Source organism: Heterodontus francisci, chromosome 11 (genome assembly GCF_036365525.1).
Source record: "Heterodontus francisci isolate sHetFra1 chromosome 11, sHetFra1.hap1, whole genome shotgun sequence".
NCBI classification, from domain to species: domain Eukaryota; kingdom Metazoa; phylum Chordata; class Chondrichthyes; order Heterodontiformes; family Heterodontidae; genus Heterodontus; species Heterodontus francisci.
This window is the reverse complement of record NC_090381.1, coordinates 102,859,556-102,883,216: the sequence shown is the minus strand read 5'-3', so window position 1 is coordinate 102,883,216 and position 23,661 is coordinate 102,859,556. Positions and strand designations below refer to the sequence as shown.

General features: G+C 46.5%; 1 protein-coding gene across 1 annotated transcript in view; it reads right to left on the bottom strand.

Annotated features, from left to right (window-relative positions):
* Positions 1-8,232, bottom strand: part of LOC137375431 (thioredoxin reductase-like selenoprotein T) — a 30,378-nt gene extending 22,146 nt beyond the window's left edge. Inside the window, exon 1 of the mRNA XM_068042635.1 lies at positions 8,033-8,232. Coding sequence (XP_067898736.1) covers positions 8,033-8,166 — 134 coding nt within the window. The 5' untranslated portion in view covers positions 8,167-8,232. The remainder of the gene's footprint in view (positions 1-8,032) is intronic.
* Positions 8,233-23,661: the final 15,429 nt, after the last annotated feature.

Below are 23,661 nucleotides of genomic sequence, written 5' to 3'. Positions count from 1 at the left end.
CACTTTAGAAGTACTTCACTAGTTGTAAAGAACATAAGAAATAGGAAGAGTAAGCCATTCAGCCCTTCAAGTCTGCTCTGCCATTTAATACAATCATGGCCTATCTACCTCAACTTCACCTTCCCACATGATTCCCATATTGCTTAATATCTAAAAATCTATCAACTTCTGTCTTGAATATATTCAAGAACTGCACTTCAACAGCCTTCCACGGTAGAGAATTCCAAAGATTCACAACCCTGTGCATGAAGAAATTTCTTTTCATTTCAGTCCTAAATGGCTGGCCCCTTTTTCTGAGATGGTGATCCCGGGTTCTGGACTACCCGGCCAGGAAAAACATCCACCCAGCATCTTATCAAGTTCTTAAGGGGCTGGATATGTTTCAATGAGATCACTTCTCATTCTTCTAAACTCTAGGGAATATTTTTTTTATTTTTATTTATTCAGAGATACATCACTGAAACAGGCCCTTCGGCCCACCGAGTTTGTGCCGACCAAGAACCACCCATTTATACTAACCCTACAGTAATCCCATATTCCCTACCACCTACCTACACTAGGGGCAATTTATAATGGCCAATTTACCTATCACCTGCAAGTCTTTGGTGGTGGGAGGAAACTGGAGCACCCGGTGAAAACCCACGCGATCACAGGGAGAACTTGCAAACTCCAGACAGGCAGTACCCAGAATTGAACCCGGGTCACTGGAGCTGTGAGGCTGCGGTGCTAACCACTGCACCACTGGGCCTAGTCTATTCAATTTCTCTTCATAGGACAGTCCCTTCATCCCAGGAATCAGTTTAGTAAACCTTCACTGCAGCCTCTCCAAGGCAAATATATCTTTCCTTGGGTAAGGAGACGAAAACTGTACACAGCACTCCAGGTGTGGCCTCACCAAGGTCCTACACAAAGTGCAGTATGACTTCTTCACTCATGTACTCCAATCTCTTTGCAATAAACATACCACTTGTTTTTCTAATTGCTTCTGTAGCTGCACTTTGAGATTCTTTCAAAAGGACACACAGGTCTCTCTCAATACCAACATTTTCCAGTCACCATTCAAAGAATATTCTGCTTTTCCATTTTTCCTTCTAAAGTGGATAACTTCACACTTCTCCACAATATATTTCATCTACCATGTCCTTGCCCATTTACATGACCTGTCTATATCCCTTTGCAGCCTAATGGGTCGGATGGCCTTCTCCTGTGTCATAATGACTCTGCGATCTCCTCAAAGCTTACTTTTGCAATCTAACTTTGTATCGTCAGCACACTTGGATACACTACACTCGGTCCCCTCATCTAAGTCATTGATACAAAATTGTAAATAGCTGAGACCCAAGCACAGATTCTTGCAGTACCAACCAGTTGCAGCCTGACAACCTGAAAATGACCCAATTATTCCTACTGTTTTGTCCTTTAACCAATCCTGAATCCATGCAAAAGTTGCACAAAAATACATCTCATGGGATTTGGGGGGGGGGGGGGGGGGGTGGAAAGAGGGGGAGAGGAGGGGGTAATAACCTCTTCTGCGGCACTTCATTTAATACTTTTTGAAAATCCAAGTACGCTACATCCACTGCCTCCCACTTATCTACCTTGCTAGTCACAACCTCAAAAGATTTGTCAAATATGATTTGGAATGTCCGGAGGTTGTGAAAGGCATTACAGAAATGCAAGCTCTTTTGAGTCTTTCTTTTGTTAATGTTTAAATACACCATCTTGTATAGTACGAACATATGAAAAGGATGGGTAATATAGACCTGGTCAGTTAAGGTGCAACAACATGCACCATTTATCTAATCCTTAGTCTATCAATCTCTTGGAAGAGGCCAAAAAAAACCACATCCACAGATAAATATCCCAGCCCAAGCTCAAGCAGAATCAATTTGACAGATGATGCATCAGAATCTACATCAAACAACACTGAGCCAAAGAGCGACACAACCAAATTAATCAAGTCCACTCGTTGGACAGCTCAGAGATGTCTTCAAAATATTCTGGGAAGATAGCTATGCAGAAGATGGACCCAACGCAATTGTCTTCCTACTGGATAAGTAGTGTGTGCAGCTGATGCACTGCTTGAGAAATGCTTCAAAGTTAGTCAGAAATACGTTTAAAGCTCAAAAGTTGCAAAGTTAACAAAAGGCCGATTCAGGCGATATGGCAAGTAGAGACAGCGTGAACACAAAAAACATGCTGCCATTTCAATAAGCAAAATATATTATTGGCCCTGAGGTTACAACTGACTGCAAACCCTACTATATTTTATTAGGCTGAAAAGTTGAGGCTCCTGTTCAGATTGTAATGCAGCTGCAAAGAGAACATTTACTGTACTGTAGATCACAGAAAGAGGGTAAAGAGATACCAGAGTCTAACCATTCAGCACATTTTGCTCTGCTTATACAAAGTATGGAAATAATTTGTAAATATCCTTCATGATGGTGACGCCTCATGGGCTGATCAAAGTAGACATGGCATAAAATTTAATTGGAACAATCTGGTTACTAGTGTTGAACAGCATGCAAAGCCTGAGCTTTGGTTGTTATTTGAACTGAGTTCCACATCATTAGTCATGTTTTGCTGGCTCAGCCAGCAGGTATTTTTTTCCCAGGTTTTTTTTTGAGGGTGGGGGCTGGAGGCAGAGAAGCTTTCTATAAGAGCTATTGGGCCAACCACTATCCTTTAGAAGCACATGTCTTGAAATTAGGAACTATGGCAAGAAAGAGAGACAGCATGATTGAAAGTTTTTGGCAGCACATTATATTTAATCCAGTTTGGAAACTCAGCAAACACTTAAAAAGTAAAAATTTCACTAGCTGAATAAAGGACTGGAAGCAAGGCTTGAAGCATAAATCTTCACAATGACGCTCATTAGTAATCAGTTCAGTTAAACTCTGGACATTGTTTCTGCTTCCTCATTTTACTGAGGGAGATAAATGTAATGAGTAAACAAGAAAGCAATTTCATAATATTGCTGCATCACACCTGAGCAAAACAGCTCAAAGGCCCAGAACACCACCTGCAACCGAAAAACTCAAAGCAGCTACATAACCATCATCATAATTGCACCTGGCACGACTAAATTGTGTCACTGGTATCAAGGAAAACAGCAAAATGTCCACATCACTATGTCTCCATTGCAGGCCAAAATCCATTTTATAATTCAGCAGGAAAAATGCTTTGAGCAAAAAGGGGAACAAAAAAAAGTTAGCTGGCATTGTAAATGGTTCCCTCTTCTCCGGTACTGTCCCACTCCCTTTTAGATCTACTGTCTTTACCCCCTCTCCTCACAAAATACCACTCCATTTCCAACCTCCCTTCCCACTCCAAAGTCCTTCAATACGTTTGTACATCTCAAATCTGTGCCCATCTTTCCTGGAACTGCATGTTTCCAACTCTCTAATCAGCCCTCCTATTTCTTACCATTTCCCCCCACCAACGACATTATCCAAAGACATAACATCTGGTTCCATACGTATGCTGATGGCACCCAGTTCCAACTCACCACCTCTTTTGATTCCTTGTCTGTGTTGTTAGCCTGCTTGACTGAGAGGAGTCCTGAAGGAGCCTCAATTTTCTCCAATTAAACGTTGGTGAAATGAAAGCCATAGTCCTTGACTTCCAGCACAAACTCAGTTTCTTGCTATGATCCCACTACCCGCCCCCCCTTCCTGGCCATCATCTCAGGCTGAAAGACTGCTCACATCCTCAAGTTCCAAACTGACCCTTTCCTGGCCAGCCACCTACTTTCCACCTTCCATAAACTTGAGCTTACCCAAAATTCTGTTGCCCATATCCTAACCTGCTCACCCATCACCACTCTGCTCACTGACCTACAGTAGCTCCATATCCAATAAACAATTTAAAATTAGGATCAAATCCCTGCAAGGCCTCTCCCCACCCTATTTCTAACCTCTTCAAGCTCAACAATCCTCCAAGAACTCATCATTCCTCCAACTCTAGTCTCTTACACATTTTTCTCCCTACCACTGGCAGCCATTCCTTCACCCATTTGGATCCCCAAGCTCTGGAATTCCCTCCCTGAATCCCTTTGTCTCTCTCGCTCTGCTCCTATGGTCCTCTTTAATACCAACCTTTTTTGTCATCACTGCCTATATTACCTTCTTTGGTTCAATGTCAATTTCTGCCTGTTTACACTCCTGTGAAGCACCTTAGGATGTTTTCCTATGTTAAAGGTGTTATATAAATGCAAGTTGTTTTTATTACATAACAAACCCAATCTCAGTAGGCTTGTATGAAGTCCAGGCATTTTAAAATTCAGAAGTACATCCATCACTAAACTTAAAGCTACTGGCCACAGTGTTAGATACCGTAGTATTGCAACAATTGAATCTCAGGGCTCAGACAAAACTGCAAAGCTCCATCCAGACTATAAACCTCCCTTTCAGTGTCAGCTGGAGCTCAGTTGGTAGCACTCTTGCCTCTGAGTCACAAGGTTCCAGGCACAGAAAAACCAAAGCTGACACTTCAGTGCAGCACTGACAGTATTGTCAGAGGTGCCTTCTTTCGGGTGAGACATTAAAACTGAGGCCCCATCTGCCTGCTCAGATGGATGTAAAAGATCTCATGCCACTATTTTGAAGAAGAGCAGGGGAGTTATCCCCAATGTCCTGGACAATATCCCGCAATCAACATCACAAAAACAGATTATCTGGCCATTATCACATTGCTGTTTGTGGGAGGTTGCTGTGCTGAATTACCTGCAGCATTTCCTACATTACAACGGTGACTACACTTCAAAACTACTTCATTGGCTGTAAAGTGCTTTGTCCGGTGACAGTTTAAAGTGCGATATAAATGCAAGTCTTTCTTTCTTCACTACACGAGATAATACCCTGAAATGTGTTTCAAGTCAGTACCAAGACGTTAGGAACCCCCTCATCCCTGAACAAGTAATGACTCATACTAGTATACAGTTCCATAGGTCCCAGAACGTCTGGATGAGTGCAGCTCTGACATCATCCAGGAAGAAACAGTCCGCTTGGTCGGCTCCCCATTCACCCCCACCATGACTATGGCAATACAGCTGCAGTATGCACCATCTACAAGATGCACTGCAGCAACTTGCCAAGGCTTCTGAAACAGCACTTCCCAAACCCACGACATCTACCACCTAGAAGATCAAAGGCAGCAGGTGCAGGGGAATGTCACCACTCAAAGACCCCTCCAAATCCCATAACATCCTAACTTGGAAATACAACCATTACTCCTTCATTGGCACTGGGTTAAAATCAACACCTAACAGCACTGTGGGAGCACTTTCACCACATGCACTGCAGCAGTTCAAGAAAGCAGCTCACCACTTTAAGGGCAATTAATATTGCCCTTGAAAGAGACATACTTTGAATTTAATAAAAAAGCCATTGGTACCACGCCTAGTTAGCCATTCTTCATAAGACTGCACACTCAAAGTCAACGGCCTGTTAAAATGTACAGCAAAACTGAGCTCAACTCTGTTCTCACATACAAAGTCCACAAATCAATAGTTTCCAACAGAGCTCACTGACCATCATGAATAGAAACCCTGGATGACCTTACCCATGCTGGTCAAAGAATCCCCTTGCCATATTGCTGCCACTATTGGGATCAGCTAATTGAGCACAAATCAGGGACTGAATCTGAGCAATCTACCACACTATGTGCCAAAATAATGAGTGTTTCATCTTGTTTGCTCTCATGCTAGTGAAAAAATTATGGGTTCAAGTCCATAATCTAGGCTGACATTCCAGTTTAATAACGGCAGATTGGCTGCAATGTTGAAGGTACCACATTAGAGATGAGATATTCAACCAAGATCCTGTAACATCTGGTGAACGTTAAAGATCACATAGCACTATTCAAAAAAGGACCAAAGGCCTCTCCCAGCGTCCTGACCAACATTCCTCCCTCAACTAATATCACCCCCAAAAAAGCACTACATCTGACGAAAGACATTTGCTGCGTTTGCCCAAATAACATCGCCGCACTTCAGTTTACAGTGAGCCACAGATTTTAATCAATGACTGATTCATAAACTCAATAAAAGCTGGTCAAATTTGCAGATGATACCCATTCGTAGATTCTCAACACAATTCAGGAATACAAATTTGTAAATGGACAGAATAGGTGAAATTTAATATATAGAGTACTACACGTAAAGAAAAACTGGCCAAAATATGTACTCAAATGCTTTCAAAATAGCTAAGGATAAAATTAAGAGATTCAGGGCTTTAGCTGCTACATCTAAGCACTGTAGAGCAGTCAGGAAAGCAGCTAGAATGGTGAACTATATGAAGTATAAATCACAGGAAGTCACACTCAAACCATGTATTGTTTTGGCCAGCCCACACCTTCCAGACTATGGACATTTCTAAGCACTGAGGCACAAAAGTGATATTCAAGATTCGAAGAGTTCAATAAAGATCCACAAAATTGATTCCTGGCACGAGAGTATGAAGAAAGACTGGGGGAACTTGGGCTTAAAAGGAAGTGGTTAAGAACCAACCTAAAAGATGCAGATAAAAGTTGGTAAAATGGCATGGAAATTATTTCAAGCTAAATTTCAAGAAAAGAATAGGACACGGGCTTCAAACTAATAAAAAGCTTGTCTAGATCTGCTGTCAGGAAGTTTAGATTAGAGATACAGCACTGAAACAGGCCCTTCGGCCCACCGAGTCTGTGCCGAACATCAACCACCCATTTATTCTAATCCTACACTAATCCCATATTCCTACCAAACATCCCCACCTGTCCCTATATTTCCTTACCACCTACCTATACTAGTGACAATTTATAATGGCCAATTTACCTATCAACCTGCAAGTCTTTTGGCTTGTGGGAGGAAACCGGAGCACCCGGAGAAAACCCACGGAGACACAGGGAGAACTTGCAAACTCCACACAGGCAGTACCCGGAATCGAACCCGAGTCCCTGGAGCTGTGAGGCTGCGGTGCTAACCACTGCGCCACTGTGTATGGACTTACATAGAAATTGCTAAACAAATAATGACCAATGTTCATCTAGTCCACCTTTCTACCATTCTAGTAACTGTACGATACAACAGTCAGAGCTGTTATATAGTGGAGGTGAAAACCCTGGAATTATTAAAACTAGATGCTGCAATGGGGAGGGGAAGGAGACAAATGCAAGCCTTCCTGGATGGATGGATAACCTTATTTATTCACATTTAGTTTAGGATATTAGAAGCTGTGTAAACACAAGTAGTATTGACACTGAGCAACCAGAAAGTGGAAAAGGAAACAATTTTATGTTTATCTTTATTTTTTAAGTGTCTTATGACAACAGGCTTCCATAATAAGTCATAGAATATTTCATTCATTGGCTTTTACAGGGAATTATAGCCTGTGATAGAACCCATGTACACCATTCAACCCAATGGATTTGCTCCACAATACATACACACACTGTATACGTACACATACCATTTTACCAACTTTTAGCTGCTTGTTTACAGGCCCATGTTTCTCCAGTCTTTCCTCATACTGTTCCGAAGAAGGGTCACTGACCCGAAACGTTAACTCTGCTTCTCTTTCCACAGATGCTGCCAGACCTGCTGAGTGAATCCAGCATTTCTTGTTTTTCTTTCCTCATACTTGATGTTAGGAATCAGCCTAGTCAACCTTCCCTGGTGCTTGCCACCATACCATGAATGCTCATGTATACAACTCAACATTTGATTGAAAACCAAAACATTAATCATTTTAGCCTGCAATATTTATAACACAATATTAAATTAGACATGTCAAAAGTGGTATTTTAAAAAACTATAGTCAACATGTCAAAATATGAAATCCATACGTTATTCTGGAGAATAGTATATTTTTTAACTCCAATGCTGTCAGCATCTTATGTAACCTTCTCTTCCTCCCTTCCAACGATCAGTGTCATGCACACCAGGCAGCCACTTCCTCCTGGGCTCGGGCCTAGCGCCTCTTGAAGCTGAGGCCTCGGCCTCTCAGTGTGCCCGGCGCATCAAACAGCCTCCCCGCCAGCCCGGCCTTTCACTCACCAGATCTGGAAGCGCAGCACCGGCCCGGTGACATACTGCATTTTGAGCCGCTTGTCGGCCAGCCCTTGTCCGAGGTTGCCCAGGCAGGTGAAGGCGACGAACAAAAAAGAGAGCGCAACGATGCCCGGCGCCATTCTCACTGCGGATCCGCTGCTGTCACCGCGGAGACAGAGCCTGACCGGGGGAGAGGGCACTGCGCCTGCGCGGCGGGCTCGACCTCACGTGACCATCACCACGTGGGTTAGTGCAAAAGCTGCAACTTTGAGCTATGTATATATTTAAATATATAGGAATTGGACGAATACATGAAGGCAAAAAAAAACAGAACTGTGGATAAAGGGACTAACTGGATATCTCTTTCAAAGAATCAGTAAAGGCATAATAAAGAAAAACTTACATTTACATAGCACCTTTTACAACCACCAGACATCTCAAAGTGCTTTACAGCCAATGAAGTACTTTTTGAAGTGCAGTGACTGTTGTAATGTAGGAAATGCGGCACAAGTATGCAAATAGCAAGCTCCCACAAACAGCAATGTGATAATGACCAGATTTTATTTTGTGCTATGTTGATTGAGGGATAAATATTGGTCAGGACACCAGGGATAACTCACCTGCTCTTCTTCAAAATAGTGCTCAAGGGATCTTTCACATCCACCCGAACAGACAGATGGGGTCTTGGTTTAAGGTCTCATCCGAAAGACATCACCTCCAACAGTGTAGAATTCCCACAGTACCACACTGGAGTGTCAGCCTTGATTTTTGTGCTCAAGGCCTTTTTTTTGTTCATTGTGGGCATCACTGGCCAGGCCAGCATTTATTGCCCATCCTTAATTGTCCTTGAGAAGGAGGTGGTGAGCTGCCTTCTTGAACTGCTGCAGTCCATGTGGGGTAGGTACACCCACAGTGCTGTTAGAGAGGGAGTTCCAGGATTTTAACCCAGCGACAGTGAAGGAATGGCGATTATAGGTCCAAGTCAGGATGGTGTGTGACTTGGAGGAGAACTTGCAGGTAGCAGTGTTCCCATGCATTTGCTACTATTGTCCTGGAGTGGGACTTGAGCCCGGAACCATATTCCAATGGGTAGAATGGCCTCCAGTGCTGTTTCGTTTCATGCTTCTATATCTATGCATACTACATATCTACTGAGCCCAATAGAGATAACAAGAAAAAAATGAAAATCTTATAAACCTGTTGGGTTCAAGAACCAGTCCAGGACTCGAATTTAAAAATCAAGCCTGATGCTCCAGTGCAGTATTGAAGGAGGTTCTGCACTGTTGCAGGTAACATATTTCGGATGAGACATTAAATCGAGGCCTTGTCAGCTCTCTCAAGTCGATGTAAAAGATCCAGATAGTGGATAGGAAGGACCAATATCCCTCAGCAGAGAGGCCAATAACTAAGGGGCATGGATTTAAAATACTTGGTAGAAGGATTAGAGGGGAGTTAAGGAGACACTTTTCACCTAGAGGATGGTGGGGGTCTGGAATTCACCGCCTGAAAGGGTGGTAGAGGCAAAAACCCTTATCGCACTTAAAAAATACTTGGATATACATGGGAAGAGCCATAACCAACAAGGCTACGGACTAAGAGCTAGAAACTGGGATAACTTTTTCGAAGCAGCCCTTGACTGCACAACAAGTCTGGTATTACTTCATGCCGATGGTATGTTTTTACACATTTGTGTTCATCATTGTACTACAAATAGCACATGGAGGAGACTTTCTCTAACATTGTTCTCCTGAGAGAAAGTTAAGAAGAGATTTGATCCAAGTGTTCAAAATCATGAGAGGCTGGACAGAATAGATATGGAGAAACTGTTCCCATTGGCAAAGGAGACGAGAACCTGAGAACACAGATTTAAGGTGATTGACAAAAGAACCAAAGGCAACATGAGAACATATTTATTATGCAATGAGTGGTTAGGATGTGGAATGCACTACATGAGAGGGTGGTGAAGGCAGATTCACACTGTGGCTTTCAAAAGTGAATTGGATAAGCACCTGAAGAAAAGCAATGTTCAAGATTACAGGGAAAAGGCAGGGGAGCGGGATGATCTGAATTGCTTATGCAAAGATGAGAACAAGAAATGCTGGAAATACACAGCAGGTCTGGCAGCATCTGTGGAGAGAGAAGCAGAGTTAACGTTTCATGTCAGTGACCCTTCATCAGAACCGGCAGAGGCTAGAAATGTAAAAGGTTTTAAGCAAGTAAAGCGGGTGTGGGGCAAGAGATAACAAAAGAGAAGGTGTTGATCGGACAAGGTCACAGAGAATAACTGACCAGAAGGTCATGGAGCAAAGGCAAACGATATGTTAATGGTGTGCTGAAAGACAAAGCGTTAGTGCAGAGAGGGTGTTAATTGACAGAAAACTGAACAGTCCATTTCCCGCATCTCTACCCTCACCCCTTCCACTCCCACCCAGAACCGCAACAGGGTTCCCCTTGTCCTCACTTTACACTCCACCAGCCTCCATATCCAAAGGATCATCCTCCGCCATTTCCACCACCTCCAGCATGATGCCACTACCAAATGCATCTTCCCCTCCCCTGTCAGCAGTCCAAAGGGATTGCTCCCTCCGCGACACCCTGGTCCACTCCTCCATTACCCCCACCATCTTGTCCCCTTCCTATGGCACCTTCCCCTGCAATCGCAGGAGGTGTAATACCTGCCCATTTACCTCCTCTTCCTCACTATCCAAGGCCCCAAACGCTCCTTTCAGGTGAAGCAGCGATTTACTTGTACTTCTTTCAATTTAGTATACTGTATTCGCTGCTCACAATGTGGTCTCCTCTACATTGGGGAGACCAAACGCAGACTGGGTGACCGCTTTGCGGAACACCTCCGCTCAGTCCGAAAGCATAATCCCGAGATTCCGGTTGCTGGCCATTTCTACACTCCCCCCTGCTCTCATGCCCACATCTCTGTCCTGGGATTGCTGCAGTGTTCCAGTGAACATCAACGCAAGCTCGAGGAACAGCATCTCATCTACCGATTAGGCATGCTACAGCCTGCCAGACTGAACATTGAGTTCAATAATTTCAGAGCATGACGGGCTCACGTTTTTATTATTATTTTTAGTTATTTTTTCTTTTCTATTTTTTATGTGTTTATTTTATTTTAGTTTGTTTAGTTTGTTTCTACTGTGCCTACCCACTGTTTTGTTTCATGTTTGTGCTTGGGGCCAGGCTGTTCAGTTTTCTGTCAATTAACAACCTCTCTGCACTAACGCTTTGTCTTTCAGCACACCATTAACATATCGTTTGACTTTGCTCCATGACCTTCTGGTCAGTTATTCTCTGTGACATTGTCCTATCAACACGTTCTATTTTGTTATCTCTTGCCCCACCCCCCACTTTACTTGCTTAAAACCCTTTTCTAGCCTCTGCCAGTTCTGATGAAGGGTCACTGACCTGAAATGTTAACTCTGCTTCTCTCTCCACAGATGCTGCCAGGCCTGCTGAGTATTTCCAGTATTTCTTGTTTTTATTTCAGATTTCCAGCATCTGCAGTATTTTGCTTTTATTTTAGTATTTAATTCACTGCCACTTCTCTTCCAGGAATGCCTTGAAGAAGTTCCTTGAAGAAGTTCTGCTCTTATCTCCGACAGGATTTTCGTTTGTCTCTTTTACCTTGTTCAACTTCATTGCTTTCTATTTCCCTCCTGGTGTTTGATAAAGTATCTACCAAAACTCGTTTTCACAACCACATCTCCTTCCTCAGTGACTGTCTCCGGCTCCGACTTATTCCACGTGGATTCCAACTGAAATTTCACTCTTCATGTTTTGAATCCACCCAGGATTACAGGCATCTCCGAGAAATACAACGTTCCTCGGACTGCTGTTCTCGCCGCATCCTGAGATCCACACTCAGTGCCATGCACCATCACATATACACACTGGACCCCTCTCTCCAGAGGCACTGCCTCACCTTATCTCAAAGCTGTTCTACTCCGCAGTTTCATTTCATCCTTCGTCTTATCCGACGCATTAACAAAAAACTTTTTTCTTCCTTTCAGATGTCAAGGAACGCAAACTACAGCAGCTGATGGGGACGAATGCTCCTCTTCCCCTTCACTTCCCTCTGACCCCACCCCTTCTGATCTGACCCCTTGCCGTGTATTCACTATACCCTCTGATCTCCCCCTCTCTGATGCTGAAAGTTCTGTACTCAGCAAAGGACTCAGTTTTATCCCCTTATGCCCCCACCTCAAAGAATTTCGCATTCAACATGACGTTGAGCTCTTCATCCGTCGCCTTTGCCTCCGGGCTCACTTCTTTGACCAGGAGTCCTCCCCCCGACCAGCAGACCCATTCACCCGCCTCCAGCATTCTCCCTCTACCTGGACCCCTCCCTCTGGCCTCTTACCCACTCTTGACCTTTTCATTGAAAACTGTTGGTGAGACATCGGCCATCTCAATTTCTCTGACCCCCTCACTCACTCTAATCTGTCCCCCTCTGAACTTGCCGCACTCCATTCTATCAGGTCTAACCCCGACATTGTCATCAAACCTGCAGACAAGGGTGGTGCTGTTGTTGTCTGTCATACCGACCTCTACCTTGCAGAGGCTCAGCGCCAACTCTCAGACACTTCTTCCTACTTCCCCCTGGACCATCACCCCACCACCGAACATCAAGCTACTGTCCACAGGACTGTCACAGACCTCATCTCCACTGGAGATCTTCCCTCTACAGCTTCCAACCTCATAGTCCCACAACCCCGGACTGCCTGCTTCTACCCCCTTCCCAAAATCCACAAACAGGACTGTCCCGGCAAACCCATTGTTTCAGCCTGTTCCTGCCCCACTGAACTTATTTCTTTCTATCTTGACTCTATCTTTTCTCCCCTGGTCCAGTCTCTTCCCACCTACATCCGTGACTCTTCTGACACCCTACATCATTTTGACAATTTCCAGTTTCCTGGCCCCAACCGCCTCCTCTTCACTATGGACGTTCAATCTCTCTACACCTCCATCCCCCACCAAAATGGTTTGAGGGCTCTCTGCTTCTTCCTTGAACAGAGGCCCAGCCAGTTCCCATCCACCACTACCCTCCTCCACCTGGCTGAACTTGTTCTCACATTGAACAACTTCTCCTTCAACTCCACTCACTTCTTTCAAGTAAAAGGTGTTGCTATGGGTACCTGCATGGGTCCTAGTTATGCCTGTCTTTTTGTGGGATATGTCGAACATTTTTTGTTCCAGTCCTACTCAGGCCCCCTCCCCCAACTCTTTTTCTGGTACATTGATGACTGTATCGGTGCCGTTTCCTGCTCTCGCCCTGAACTGGAAAACTTTATCAACTTTGCTTCTAATTTCCTCCTTTCTCTCACCTTTACATGGTCCATCTCCGACACTTTCCTTCCCTTCCTCGACTTCTCTGTCTCCATCTCTGGGGATAGGTTGTCTACTAATATTCATTATAAGCCCACCGAATCCCACAGCTACCTCGACTACACTTCTTCACACCCTGCCTCCTGTAAGAACTCCATTCCATTCTCCCAGTTTCTCCATCTCCGACGCATCTGCTCTGATGATGCTACCTTCCACAACAGCACTTCTGATATGTCTTCCTTTTTCCTCAACCGAGGATTTCCCCCCACTGTGGTTGAAAGGGCCCTCAACCGTGTCCGGCCCATTTCCCGCACCTCTACCCTCACCCCTTCCCCTCCCTCTCAGAACTGCAACAGGGTTTCCCTTGTCCTCACTTTCCACCCCATCAGCCTCCATATCCAAAGGATCATCCTTCGCCATTTCCGCCATCTCCAGCGTGATGCCACCACCAAACACATCTTCCTCTCCCTTCCCCTGTCAGCATTCCGAAAAGATTGTAACCTCCGCGACACCCTGGTCCACTCCTCCATTACCCCCACCATCTTGTCCCCTTCCTACGGCACCTTACCCTGCAATCACAGGAGGTGTAATACCTGCCCATTTACCTCCTGGCTCCTCACTATTCAAGGCCCAAAACACTCCTTTCAGGTGAAGCAGCAATTTACTTATACTTCTTTCAATGTAGTATACTGTATTCGCTGCTCACAATGTGGTCTCCTCTACACTGGGGAGACCAAACTCAGACTGGGTGACCGCTTTGCGGAACACCTCTGCTCAGTCCGAAAGCATGACCCCGAGCTTCCGGTTGCTTGCCATTTCAACACATCCCCCTGCTCTCATGCCCATATCTCTGTCCTGGGATTGCTGCAGTGTTCCAGTGAACATCAACACAAGCTCAAGGAACAGCACCTCATTTACCGATTCAAAGTGATTCCTGACAACGCAGCCGGCCACTGATGTCATCAGGCTGCGCCAAGGTGTGCACTTGCGCAGGCAGGCTCCAGCTCTCTGCGCATGCGCTGTGTTCCAACTTGCCAGGACTTGTTAGCGCATGCGCCGATGATGTCATCACGTGACGTCTGCATCTTCGGGCAACGCGCCTGGTCAGCCTCTGCGCATGTGCTTTACGTGTACAGCAATGCAACGCCAACGTATTCACCCATGCGTCAAGCTCCGCTCCCCCCATCACTGCTCTCACTGGCCACTCCGCTCCCCCCTCACTGCTCTCGCTCGCAGCACCGCTCCCCCCACGCTGTGCTCACCTGCCGCTCCGCTCTTTCTGCCACTTCGCTCCCCCCTTCACTGCTCTCGCCGGCCACTCTGCTCCTCCCCTCACTTCTCTCGCCGGCCGATCCGCTACCCCCCTTGCTGCTCTCTCCGGCCGCTCCGCTCTTTCTGCCACTCCACTCCTCATCCCCACCCCCAACCCCAACCCCACCCCCACCGTCCCCGGCTCGCTCGCTTTCTCCCTCCCGCCATTGTGTGCTGCCATGTGTTTAGGTCAGGTTGCCTTCGTGTGATTATTTGAGCAGCGCCATCTTTAGTCCTGGCAGCTACCTGAAGTCGCAGACTGCGACGTTACAGTGGCACATGCTGCATTTGCGCCTATGCCACTGCACCGCCACCTAGTGGTAGTGTTGTCAGCAAACGTAGCCTTACCGATTAGGCACACTACAAGCTGCCGGACTGAACATTGAGTTCAATAATTTCAGAGCATGACGGGCTCCCCTTTTTATTTGTAGTTATTTTTTCTTTTCTATTTCTTCTGTGTTGATTTTATTTTAGTTTGTTTCTACTGTGCCTACCCACTGTTTTTTGCATGTTTGTGCTTGGGCCAGGGCTGTTCAATTCTCTGTCAATTAACACCCTCTCTGTACTAACACTTTGTCTTTCAGCACACCATTAACATACCGTTTGCCTTTGCTCCATGATCTTCTGGTCAGTTATTCTCTGTGACCTTGTCCTTTTGTTATCTCTTGCCCCACCCCCGCTTTACTTGCTGAAAACCTATTACATTTCTAGCCTCTGGCAGTTCTTTTTTTTTATTCATTCAGGGATGTGGGCATCGCTGGCTAGGCCAGCATTTATTGCCCATCCCTAATTGCCCTTGAGAAGGTGGTGGTGAGCTGCCTTCTTGAACCGCTGCAGTCCATTTGGGGTTGGGACACCCACAGTGCTGTTAGGAAGGGAGTTCCAGGATTTTGACCCAGCAACAGTGAAGGAACGGCGATATAATTCCAAGTCAGGATGGTGTGTGGCTTGGAGGGGAACTTGTAGGTGGTGGTGTTCCCATGCATTTTCTGCCTTTGTCCTTCTAGTTGGTAGAGGTCGCGGGTTTGGAAGGTGCTGTCTAAGGAGCCTTGGTGCATTGCTGCAGTGCATCTTGTAGATGGTACACACTGCTGCCACTGTGCATCGGTGGTGGAGGGAGTGAATGTTTGTAGATGGGGTGCCAGTCAAGCGGGCTGCTTTGTCCTGGATGGTGTCGAGCTTCTTGAGTGTTGTTGGAGCTGCACCCATCCAGGCAAGTGGAGAGTATTCCATCACACTCCTGACTTGTGCCTTGTAGATGGTGGACAGGCATTGGGGAGTCAGGAGGTGAGTTACTCGCCTCAGGATTCCTAGCCTCTGACCTGCTCTTGTAGCCATAGTTCAGTTTCTGGTCAATGGTAGCCCCTAGGATATTGATAGTGGGGGATTCAGCGATGGTAATGCCGTTGAATGTCAAGGGGAGATGGTTAGATTCTCTCTTGTGGAGATGGTCATTGCCTGGCACTTGTGTGGCGCGAATGTTACTTGCCACTTACCAGCCCAAGCCTGGATATTGTCCAGGTCTTTTAGATTAGATTAGATTAGATTAGAGATACAGCACTGAAACAGGCCCTTCGGCCCACCGAGTCTGTGCCGACCATCAACCACCCATTTATACTAATCCTACATTCCTACCACATCCCCACCCACCCATACTAGGGACAATTTATAATGGCCAATTTACCTACCAACCTGCAAGTCTTTTGGCTTGTGGGAAGAAACCGGAGCACCCGGAGAAAACCCACGCAGACACAGGGAGAACTTGCAAACTCCACACAGGCAGTACCCAGAATCGAACCCGGGTCCCTGGAGCTGTGAGGCTGCAGTGCTAACCACTGTGCCACTGTGCCGCCCTGCTTGCTGCATTCCTACATGGACTGCTTCAGTATCTGAGGAGTCACGAATGGTGCTGAACATTGTGCAATCATCAGCGAACATCCCCACTTCTGACCTTATGATTGAAGGAAGGTCATTGATGAAGCAGCTAAAGATGGTTGGGCCTCGGACACTACCCTGAGGAACTCCTGCAGTGATGTCCTGGAGCTCAGATGATTGACCTCCAACAACCACAACCATCTTCCATTGCACTAGGTATGACTCCAGCCAGCGGAGGGTTTTCCACCTGATTCCCATTGACTCCAGTTTTGCTAGGGCTCCTTGATGCCATACTTGGTCGACTGCTGCCTTTATGTCAAGGGCAGTCACTCTCACCTCACCTCTTGAGTTCAGCTCTTTTGTCCATGTTTGAATCAAGGCTGTAATGAGGTTAGGAGCTGAGTGGCCCTGGCGGAACCCAAACTGAGCGTCACTGAGCAGGTTATTGCTAAGCAAGTGCCGCTTGATGGCACTGTTGATGACACCTTCCATCACTTTTCTGATGATTGAGAGTAGGCTCATGGGGCGCTAATTGGACCATGACTGGTTGGACTTGTCCTGCTCTTTGTGTACAGGACATACCTGGGCAATTTTCCACATTGCAGGGTAGATGCCAGTGTTGTAGCTGTACTGGAACAGCTTGGCTAGGGGCGCAGCAAGTTCTGGAGCACAGGTCTTCAGTACAATTGCCGGAATATTGTCAGGGCCCATAGCTTTTGCAGTATCCAATGCCTTCAGTCGTTTCTTGATATCAAGCGGAGTGAATCGAATTGGCTGAAGTCTGGCATCTGTGATGCTGGGGACTTCATGAAGAGGCCGAGATGGATCATCAACTCGGCACTTCTGGCTGAAGATTGTTGCAAATGCTTCAGCCTTATCTTTCGCACTGATGTGCTGGGCTCCCCCATCATTGAGGATGGGGATATTTGTGGGGCCACCTCCTCCAGTTAGTTGTTTAATTGTCCACCACCATTTATGGCTGGATGTGGCAGGACTGCAGAGCTTAGATCTGATCCGTTGGTTATGGGATCACTTAGCTCTGTCTATCGCATGCTGCTTACGCAGTTTGGCATGCAGATAGTCCTGTGTTGTAGCTTCGCCAGGTTGACACCTCATTTTGAGGTATGCCAGGTGCTGCTCCTGGCATGCCCTCCTGCACTCTTTATTGAACCAGGGTTGGTCTCCTGCCTTGATGGTAATGGTAGAGTGGGGGATATGCTGGGCCCTGAGGTTACAGATTGTGGTTGAGTACAATTCTGCTGCTGCTAATGGCCCACAGCGCCTCATGGATGCCCATTTGCATTGCTAGATCTGTTCGAAATCTATCCCATTTAGCACGGTGGTAGTGCCACACAACACGATGGACGGTAATCTCAATGTGAAGGTGGGACTTCGTCTCCACAAGGACTGTGCAGTGGTCACTCCAACCAATACAGTCATGGACAGAAGCATCTGCGGCAGGCAGATTGGTGAGGATGAGGTCAAGTATGTTTTTCCCTCGTGTTGGTTCCCTCACCACCTGCCGCAGACCCAGTCTAGCAGCTATGTCCTTTAGGACCCGGCCAGTTCGGTCAGTAGTGGCGCTACCGAGCCACTCTTGGTGATGGACATTGAAGTCCCCCACCCAAAGTACATTTTGTGCCCTTGCCACCCTCAGTGCTTCCTCCAAGTGGTGTTCAACATGGAGGAGTACTGAGTCATCAGCTGAGGGAGGGCGGTAGGTGGTAATCAGTAGGAGGTTAATTTGCCCATGTTTGACCTGATGCCATGAGACTTCATGGGGTCCAGAGTCGATGTTGAGGACTCCCAGGGCAACTCCCTCCCTACTGTATATCACTGTGCCACCACCTCTGGTGGGTCTGTCCTGCCGGTGGGACAGGACATACCCGGGGATAGTGATGGCAGTGTCTGGGACATTGTCTGTAAGGTATGATTCCGTGAGTATGACGATGTCAGGCTGTTGCTTGACTAGTCTGTGGGACAGCTCTCCCAACTTTGGCACAAGCCCCCAGATATTAGTAAGGAGGACTTTGCAGGGTCGACAGGGCTGTGTTTGCCGTTGTTGTTCCCAGTCCCTAGGTCGATGCCGGGTGGTCCGTCTGGTTTCATTCCTTTTTATTGACTTCGTAGCGGTTAGGCCATTTCAGAGGGCATGTAAGAGTTAACCACATTGCTATGGGTCTGGAGTCACAAGTAGGCCGGACCAGGTAAGGACAGCAGATTTCTTTCCCTAAAGGACATTCGTGAACCAGATGGGTTTTTACAACAATTGACAATGGTTTCATGGCCATCATTAGACTAGCTTTTAATTCCAGGTTTATTAATTGAATTCAAATTCCACCTTCTGCTGTGGGATTCGAACCCATGTCCCCAGAGAAATACCCTGGGTTACTAGTCCAGTGATAATACCACTACGCCACTGCCTACCCTCTGATGAAGGATCACTGACCTGAAATGTTAACTCTGCTTCTCTGTCCACAGATGTTGCTGGACCTACAAAGAATTTCCAGCATTTCTTGTTTTTATTTCAGATTTCCAGCATCTGCAGTATTTTGCTTTTATGCTTATGCAAAGAGTTGGGCCACCTTCTGTGTGCATTCAATATTAAATTCCATTTGCCAGTTGCCTGCCCATTCTGCTAGCCAATCTATGTCCCGTTGCAGGCGGTTCCTATAAGCCTCCTCCAAAGTGACTCCTGACAGCGGCCTGCCGATGTCATCAGAGCACTCCAAGCTGCGCACATGTGCAAACGATCTCCTGCGCTCAGTGAGATGCTGTGCATGCGCAGCCTACTTCTTGCCAGGACTCATTGGCGCATGCGCAGGAAAACGTCATCTGGTACTTGCTCCCCTCGCCCGCTTCCCCCCACTCAGCTACTCTCTCCCCCCCCCCCCGCACTGGCTGCTCTCCTGCCTTGGCCACTCGCTCCAGGCCTCGACTGTTTCTCCCCTTCTCGCCTGGCAAATTGCTCTGTGGTACCACCTCCCGCCCAGCCACCCCGCCCTCCGGCCACTCGCTCCTCGCTCCTCGCTGCCCACCCCCACTCTCCGGCCACTCGGGTCCTCGTTTCCCCCCCACCCACCACTCTGCTCTCCAGCTGCTAGCTCTAGGCCGTGCCACTTCCCTCCTCTCGGCCACTCGCTCCTGCATCGCTCCGTCACCCCTCACGGCCTGCTTTACTTCTTTGGGCGGTGCAGTGGGGAATGGGGAACGATCGAACTTGGGAGCGAGTGACCGAGAAGAGGGAAGTGGCACGGCCTGGAGCGAGGGTGGGGGGGGTGCAGTGGGGAGTGAGCGGCGGGAGAGTGGGAAGAGGTGATGTGGGAAGCGAGGAGCAGTATCATACCAGAGTTCTTTCTTTGGCAAAAAAAAATCAAAACATTTGAGCAGGAGACCCCCAAGAAATGATACAAATGAAGCAATGGCAGGAGGGAGTAGGGGACTGTTGGGGGTGGGATGGATGCGGCGATGGCAGCCTTTCAGGGGATTTTCGGGTTGAAGTTTATCTGTGATAAATTGAGCAACGCCATCTTTAATCCTGGCAGCTGCCTGAACGTCGCAGATACTGACGTTTCAGTGGAACAGGTTGCATTTGCGCATGTGCTGGTACTGCGCCAACTAGTGGTTGCATGCCAGCAAATGCAGACATCATCCTCACTGTTTGCCACACCTCCAATTTGGTCTCATCGGCAAATTTTACAATTCCACTCTGTATTCCAAGATCAAAGTTATTTGTATATAGCCAAAAAACTAGCGGTTCTAGTACTGTTTGGGGAACACCACTCTTTCTACCATCCTCCAGTCTGAAAAGCAACCATTACCACGACTCTAATATAAAAGCAAAATACTGCAGATGCTGGAAATCTGAAATAAAATCAAAAATGCTGGAAATACTTAGCAGGTCTGGCAGCATCTGTGGAGAGAGAAACAAAGTTAACGTTGCAGGTCAGTGACCTTTCATCAGAACTGACATTACTAAGATTCGTTGTTTTCCGTCCTTAAGCCTATTTTTTATCCAGTTGGACACTGACCCTCCTATGCCACGAGCCTCAATTCTGTTAACCAACCTTTTATGTGGCACATCCACTGCGTTCCCCTCATCAACCTTCTCTGATACTTCATCAAAAAATTCAATTAGATTAGTCAAGCACGATCTTCCTTTTACAAAATCGCGCTGGCTATCATTAATTAACTCAAACCTCTCCAAGTGCCTGTTGAGTCTTTTCCCTGATTATTGTTTCCAAAACCTTAACCACCACAATGTTAAACTAACTGGCCTGCAGTTGGTAGGACTGTCCTTACACCCTTTCTTGAATAAGGGAGTCACATGTGCCACTCTCCAATCCTTTGGCAACTGCCCCATATCTACGGAAGATTGGAAAATTATGGCCAGGCCTTATGCTATCTCCACCCCACCTCCTTTAGCAACCCAGGATACAAGCCATCTGGACCAGGTAACTTATCTACCCTAAGCACAGCCAGCCTTTCCAGTCGCTCCTCCCTCTCCATTACCTCTACTCTCTCTGCTTCTACTGATATTTTGTCAGCTTCCTCTTCCTTAGTAAACACTGATATTAAGTCTTAAGTATTCTAGCCTTGTCCTACACCTCTAACCATGTATTACCTTCTTTGTCCCTAATAGGCCCACTCCACCTCATACTACCCACATACTGTTTACATGCTGGTAGGTCTTTGGGTTCCCTTTTTTGTTAACTGCCATTCTATTCTCATATTCTCTCTTTGCCAGTCTTATTTTCCTCTTCACCTCTCTGCTCAACTTATTGTATTTGGCCTGCTTCTCACTTGAAGAATTCACCCGACATGCATCATACACCCTCTTTTTAAAAAAATTTCATCATAATCTCTATCTCCTCAACATCCAAGGGGCCCTGTTTCTGGTTCCCCTACCTTTCACCCTTGTGTAAATGTATCTAGCCTGTACCTGAAGCATCTCTTTCTTAAAGATAACCCATTGTTCCACTACAGTTTTTCCTGTCAGTCTTTGGTTCCATTTTATCCTGGCTAGATCCCTTCTCATCGCATTGAAATTAGCCCTCTCCCAATCTAGCTGTTCTACCTTATATCCTTCCTTGCTTTTCTGCATTACAAGCCTAAACCTTATGATACGATGATCACTCTCCCACAGGCACTTGGTCCATTTGGCCCACCTCATTTCCCAGCACCAGATCTAGCAATACCTCCTTTCCAGTTGGGCTAAGGACATACTAGTCAAGGAAGTTCTCCTGAACGCAATCCAGAAATTCCTCCTCCGCCTTTTCCATTGCTCTAAAATTATCCCAATCAATATTTGGGTAATTAAAGTCCCCCAATATCACCACTCTACAGTTCTTGCACATCTCTGTGATTTCCCTGCACATTTGCTCCTCTACCTCCCTCTCTCATTATTTGGAGGCCTACAGAATACCCCCTATAGCATGATCATAACCATTTTGCTTCTCAACTCTAATCAAATGAATTCTGCCCTTTCCCCCTCAAGGATATCCTCTCTTTCCAATACAATGTCTTCCCTAATCAGTACCACCACCCCACCTCCCTTTTTTCCTTTTCTATCTTTTCTGGACACTTAATATTCTTGTATATTATGCCCCCAGTCCTCACCATTTTTAAGCCACATTTCCGTTGTTGCTACTACATCATCATCCTGCTATTTGTGCTTGTAGCTCACCAAACTTATTCACTGCACTTTGTGTGTTTACATATCCTGTCTTAGCATTCCTCGTAGCCCTTCTCAGTCTGCTCCTATCTGATATGGAACTACTGCCCTCTCTAGTATTGTCCAAGACTCTCACATTATGCATCTTATCCCTCTTCACTACTTCTATATGATGGTGTCTATCCCCCTGTCAATTTAGTTTCAACCCTCCCCATCTACACGAGTGAACCTCCCCATGAGGAAATTGGTCCCAGTCCTGTTGACGTGCAACCTGTCCCTTTTGAATAGGTGCCTCTGCCCAGAACTGGTCCCATTGTCCCAAGAATATGAAGTCCTCCTTCCTGCACCATGCTTCAAGCTACACATTGATCCTCCGTATCTTCCTATTTCTAATCTCAGCGCATGGCACTGGGAGTAATCCAGAGCTTACTACCTTCAAGGTCCTACCTTTTAACTTACTCCCTAGCTCCTGAAAATCTGACCAGAGGACCTCAATACCTGCCCTGTCTACGTCGTTGGTACCAATGTGTACCACAACTTCTGGCTCACTCCCTTCCCCCTGCAGAATGTTCTGCACCCTCTCCATTATGTCCTTTACCCTGGCACCAGGGAGGCAACACACCACCAGGACTCACAATGCCTGTCTGTTCTCCTGACTATGGAATCTCCTATACCAATTGCATTTCTATACTTTGCTGCGCCCTCCTTTGCAGTCCCTTGCCTATTGGTGCCATGGTCAGGACTGCACTCCTTTAGGGTATCGTCACTCCCAGCAGTCTCCAGTGCTGAGTAGCTGTTTGAGGGCAGCACACATCCTGAAGACTCCTGCACCTCTTGATCCTCCTAGTCCTCTGGATGGCTGCCCACCTAGTATCCTGGACTCTTACTGCCTGTGGGGTGACCACCTGTTGGAAATTACGATCCAGGAAACACTCCTGCTCCCTGATGCTCAGCAGTGACTCCAGATGCCCCTCAAGCTCGGAAATCCTGAGCTTGAGCTGAAGCAGCTGGAGACACGTCCTACACACATGGTCAGCCAACACATGTGAAGCGTCCTGGACTTTGACTAGGTGGCTCATGTGGAAAGAAGCATTGGCATAGACTTGTTGAATCAAATGGCCTGTTTCTGTTATATAATATCCTACAACTATATAATTATGACAGGTCAATTCCAAGGCAATTCCATGTAACATAGCTACTGGTTCAACAACTGAGATAATGCTCAAAGTGGTAATCGCAATGTCAGGAAGTACTCCGTGGCCATAGAGATCACAACGGTAAAGCAGCAATGCACAGTGTAAATTCAGGACTTCCCCTGAACACAGCCATAGAACAAGAGTAGGCCATACAGCACCTCGAATCTGCTCTGCCATTCAATGAGATCATGGCTGTTCTGCATCTGAACTCCATCCACCTGCTTGGCTCCATATGCTTT